The sequence below is a fragment of the Sus scrofa genome, chromosome X, assembly GCF_000003025.6.
Source record: "Sus scrofa isolate TJ Tabasco breed Duroc chromosome X, Sscrofa11.1, whole genome shotgun sequence".
NCBI classification, from domain to species: Eukaryota; Metazoa; Chordata; class Mammalia; order Artiodactyla; family Suidae; genus Sus; species Sus scrofa.
This window is the reverse complement of record NC_010461.5, coordinates 22,122,657-22,128,343: the sequence shown is the minus strand read 5'-3', so window position 1 is coordinate 22,128,343 and position 5,687 is coordinate 22,122,657. Positions and strand designations below refer to the sequence as shown.

The following is a 5,687-nucleotide window of genomic DNA, read 5'->3' as shown; positions in this document are numbered from 1 at the left end:
ATAAGGCAAAACATGAAAAACCATGTACTCTATTTTTTATCCACTTTATGTTGCTAAATATTTTTGTGGTCTTCTTGAACATTTCTATGAAAATCTGATTTGCAGTGTCATGTTATCTACTTCTGGATCATAAAGAAAATACAGATGGTTCCTGAATTTATTTTACATACATAAACAATGTAATTTTCAAACTTTTTAAATAGCAATAAGAAAGCAATGTCATTCACAAATTTATATTCTAAAGAAAACTATTAAAGAAAAAAAAATTAAAAAAATATACAGAAGTTACTAGTTTAGAACAGGAAGAAAAATAAGATCTACAATTTGTTCCCTGGGCCAGGACTACTCTGTACTACTTAGAAGGCTGACTGCTCTCCTCAAACACAAAGTGAGCAAACTGCCCCCAGCCTCCCTAGATGTGGGTGGAGCTGCGGGACTTGGCCCTGGAAGGTGCCCTGGCCTCAGCAAGAGCTGTAGCCTTGGCCTCGGCTCTCACTCCTGCTCTCTCCTCCTCATCTTTCAGAGCCTCCTCATACAGGTTTGGGAAGGCACTGGGGACGGTATCATTGATCTTGGCCAGAACCTCCAGCACTTTCATCTTGGTGGTTTCAGCGTGGGCTCTCGGGCCCCACAGGAACTCATGGTGAGGAGGATCACTGTGGGGCACCTGGCGGTACTTGAGGTACTTCTGCTGCACCAGATCTTTGGTGATGAGCCTCCTGGGCTCCCCAAAGATCAGGTGCCTCCTCCCAGCATAGACCCCCAACGTGTTGAGGAATTCCCAGACCTCCTCCTCGGTGGCACGGTTGCCCTTCATGAAGATCACGCCCAGGAGCGTCATCAGCAGACCAGACCTGGGCAGCCCCCTCTCATCACTCTGGCCCCCGTGGCCCCCGTCGCTGGGGAGGCTCAGCTTGCTGACGAGGGTGTAGGTGTGATTGCTGCGGTTGACTTCCTTCAGCTCAAGGCCAAAGATCAGCTCCATGCGCTCAGAGGCTCTGCGGAGGATCTCAGGGAAGTGCTCCTTGTACTTCTTGTTGATGATCTTCAGCAGGGCTGTCTGCATGATGGGCTCCTTCATCTTGTACTTCTCCAGCAGGAATTGCACCAGCATGCTGGCCTTCCTGGTCAGGGGATCTTTGCGAGTGCTCTGAGTGGAGGGGGCTGCCTGGGAGGCGCTGGCACCATTCTCATCTTGGCTCTGGGCACCTGCTTCAGCTCCTGGGCGTGAAACCCCCGCTTCAGGAGAGCTAGGGGCTGGGCCTGCCTGAGGCCGCTGGCGAGTGCCAGCAGCAGGGGAGCTCGGGGGAGCACCCTGAGAGACAGAAGAGGGGGAGGAGGGGGACTCTTCTTCTGCTGCTGCAGCGGCAGGAGCGGCCTCGGCACCCTTGAGACTCTGGGTCTCGCCCCGGGTCTGGTGGCGTTTCACCCGGGCACAGCACTTACTCTTCTGCCTCCGAGGCATGATGACACAGGTCAGGGACAGCAGGCGGGAGCGTGGACAGGGGACAGGTGATGAAGGCACCTGGAGGAGGGACAAGAGATGCTGTGAGCACCTTCAGCGGGGACGTTCCTCCCTGGCTTGAACCAAGGCCGCCTCTGCAGGGTCCTTGAGGGCCCCACAGGGCTCCTGTCCTCCGGCCCAGCCTGTCCCCTGACACCCCTGTGGAGGAAGTTAAAGTGAGCCTTGGGCTTCGGGCTGCCAAGCCTACCCGAGTGTCACTGGGGTGACAGTGGGGCTGCCAGGGGAGGGAGGTCCTCTCAGTTCACATTCACCTGGTGGCAAGACTCCACCACCACCCCCCGCTCCCCGCTGCTCTGAAGTTGACAGTGCCACCTTCCAAGTTACCCAGGAGGAGCAAAGGAGGGAGCCCTTCAGCCCACCACTGAGGGGTTGCGGGGCCCTCCCTTCTGCCCTCTGGTGGCTGCACCTTCAGAACAAAGTTCTAACCTCCCTTAGACGCGATATAGGAAATGCTGGGACCTCTCAGCCTGAGAGTCCTCTCTTGGGAGCTTAAAGGGCTGACGGGAGAGACGGGCCATGTTCTCCCTCGTCCCTTCTTTTTCGGGTGGGTGACTGCCTTACTCCTCCCTCTGGGTCCTCCCTGGACCGCCTTGAGCTGAGGCCTCGCTGCTCACACCGACACCAGCCCCCACCTGCCACTCGCGAGGAGGTGACCGCGGAGCCCCATCGGCCAGTCTGACACCAAGGTCAAGTTTGCGGCAGAGGCCCCACTGGTCCTCACTCAGGCTCTTAGGTTGACTCTCGGGAGCGCATGAGACCGCTCCCTCTGCGGGCCTGCACCGCCCCTCTCCGGACAGTGGCCCTCACTTCTTCTCTGTGTTTGACAGGGACGAAGGGGCTGCCAATGGGGGCGCGGGTCTGAGGTGCGCCTGCTACGGGGAGGATGGTCCGCAGGCCTGCGGGTCCTCACCCCACTCTTCCCTTGACCTGCAAGCCCTCCCCTGCTGCCCTGCTGCCAGCCTCTTAGGCCCAGGCCCCCTCCTCCCCGAGTCACCAGCCTGCGAAGTGAGGGAGCCCCTGAGTCTTCAGACCTGCCCAGACCCGCATGGCCCCGGGTCTGGGCTGTGGAGGCCCTCGGTCCCCACGAGGGTGCCGTCCTGCACCCCGTAGGGCCTGGGGCTCTGCCTCTACTCAGCTGAGCCCAGGTCCGCCAGCCTCAGAGCAAGGCCCTGCTTCCTGAGACCCCGCGGGGAAGAGAAGGACTTTGGGCCTAGCAGCCCCGTTGGGGCCTCCTGGGCCGAGGGCAGGGGTGGGACGGGCAGGGGCCGTGTGGCTACCCCTTTTCGGGGAAAGGGCCTTGCGGGTGTCAGGGCGGGTCCCCGCGCTTCGAACTAAGGTCCCCTCACACCTTGACACCTGACGAGACGCGAGACTCCTCCCGCTGCTCAGCCTCAACGGCAGTCCTCAAAAATGGCGCGCCCCCTGCGTGCTTAGGGGGACGTCACTTCCAGTCACGTGCCTCTGGGCTCCAGGAGGACAGCAGGGGCGGGACCTGGGTGGGTGGGGTTCCTGGGGAGGGTGCTGCAGGGCCGGCATGGGGACCTGCCATGGCCTCTTCTCAGGGCCTGGGCCCATCCTGATGAGCTGAGTCACCTGGGCTCGGCGCCATGGGTCTCTTTCCCTCAGAACCCCCAGTAGGAGGTATTTGGCAAGCAGGGGGCGGGGGGTGCTCAGCCGAACAGCCATTTCTGGGCCGCCCAAGACTGACAGTGAGGGCTCTTTGGGGCCCCCTCCTCTGTGGTGGGTGCTCCTCTCAATCCTGTCTCAGGGTTTTCCCTTGACTCCCAGTAGGTGCTGGGCTCCCTCTCGTCTGCTGACCCGAGACCGAGGCTGCACATCAGAGACATCACTTCCCTGAGTCGCCGGGTGTGAAGTGCAGGTCCACCTCATTTGGGCGCTTCTGCTTGGAGCCTCCCAGGGTGGCTGCAGGAGATGAGAATCCTGTGGGTTTCAGTTTTCTCACAGCAATTGTATTAAATTCTAGTAGTCTTGGTATTTCTTCCATTTCTAACCTCAGCCCCTCCCTCTGCCATGGTCCTCAAGAAGTCATGGAGAAATTGATGTACTCCTTCACCTGACAGCTCTCCATGGGTCTCTCTTAAATGATATACATTTCATTAATTAAAGTGTCTGGAAGGAATTTTTATCCTTGTTTGCAATTACTATGATCCTTGTTCTCCTGTTTCAACATTTTAATTTATATTTTGATAAACAAAAATAATTTTATATATGTTTATACAGTATGATAGTCTGACATATGCATACATTGTTGAATAATTGCCACCATCAAACTATTTAACGTATCACCTTCCATAGTTAACATTTTTGTATATATGATGAAAAATCCCTTCTTTTCAACAACATTGATAAACCTAGGAGGACATTATCCTGAGTGAATTAAGCCAGAGGCAGAAAACAAATATCACATGGTTTCACTTGTTTGTGGTGTATATTTTTTAAAAACCGTTGAACTGCTAGTAACAGAGACTAGAATTGTCATTATCAGTGGCTGAGGTGGTTAGAGAATAGGGCAGATATTGAACAAAGGGTACAACTTTCAGTTATATGATGAATGAGTTCTGGAGACCTACTGTACAGTATGGTGACCACAGTTAACAAGCATATGTTATGTACTTGAAATTTGCCAAAAGATTAGATCTCAGGTGTTCTCAATATTGTATTTTCTTTCATGCCTTAATGTCTATTATGATGACCATTTAAAAAAACCCAGTCCTCACCAACAAAAGAAGTTTCAGGTGGTTATTTGGATAATCTCTGGACTTAGCTTTCTTCAACCAACCAAACTTTTGTGCTATCCTGATATTACCCCATAGTCCTGGCATAACCCAATAGTTCTGTTATGTCTACTCTGAGTTGCTGCCTCAGGTTCCTTCAGTGAAGCAGCAGAAATTTATTGACCTAGGGGACACTGGAAGAAACAAGGGCAAAACTTTAAAACTTTTGTTCCACCTGATCCTGTCTTCCCTAGACCCGTTTCAACTGCCCTTATATAAGCACTCGTTCATTACAGACTTAGTACCATCAGGGGGGTTTCTCATTAGGTTTTTTTTTTACTGTTCTTGTTGACATCATTTTGATTTTTCCTTTCTTGATTTTTCCACGGTTGATTTGGAGCACAGGAGAGAGAAGCCCAAGTTTGGTTGTCATCTTGGAAGCTATAGGTATGGTGATAAAACTGTAAATAATTTAAGGAGAATTGACATTTTTACGATAGGCTCTGTTCTTCTGAATAAACATATTATACTGTTGTATCTTGAACTTTTTCCCTCTATCAGTAAATTTTAGATACATTTTAGATATTGTTGTTGTTGTGAATGGGATTGTCCTTTAATGTGTTCTAATTTGTTACTGATTTTGCATGACCAGGCTTCTGACAATGCTGTAGTGATTTATTATACACTAGCTTTTTGATATTCCTTATATATTTGATTATAGTATTTGCCTATTACTTTAGACATTTTAATTATAAATCATGTTGGTACTATTATTGTTTCTTTTTATTATCCATGTCTTATTTATTTTATTATTCTTGTACATGGCTGTGTCCTGCTATACATTCACATCCAGGTTTGTGGTAGCATACCTCTGTGTTTTTCCAGACTTTATTGGGAATGCGTCTAATATTTCACATTTACGTATATTTGCTGATGACTTAATCATGTGGAAATTCCATTCTTACAAGTTAGCTAAAAGTTATTACCATCAGTTTATGTCGAATTTTTATCAAAGCGTTTCTTTACCCCTGCCCCTGATCACTTTTTCTCCCTTATCTGTTAGTATAGTGATTTCTGATTCATTTTTTCTAATGTAATATCTTCTTTGTATTCTTTGACACAGCCTTTTTTTTTAATAATTCACCACTTTGCATGTGCTATGAAGTTATTTCAAATATGTATCTCTATATGAGTGAGCTTGACTCAAGTGTTCTTTTTTCAAGGTATCCTTACCTGGTCTTTGTGTCAAGGAGAGGTAGCGTGGATGAATGTTTTCTCACCCTTTGTGTGGTTTGGAAGAGTTATCATCAAATTTTTATTCATTTCTCCTTTGTGTGGTATAAAGAACTTCAAAATTTGGCTGCTCCAAATTTTTTATTTTTTAATTAAAGAAATTTTTTTGCTTTTTAGGGCCACACACAGCATAT

General features: G+C 49.6%; 1 protein-coding gene across 1 annotated transcript; it reads right to left on the bottom strand.

Moving 5' to 3' along the window:
* Positions 228–1,511, bottom strand: LOC100514022 (melanoma-associated antigen B4-like). Its single transcript, XM_021080509.1, has one exon. The coding sequence runs from the start codon at positions 1,463–1,465 to the stop codon at positions 413–415; it is 1,053 nt and encodes a 350-aa protein (XP_020936168.1). The 5' UTR covers positions 1,466–1,511; the 3' UTR covers positions 228–412.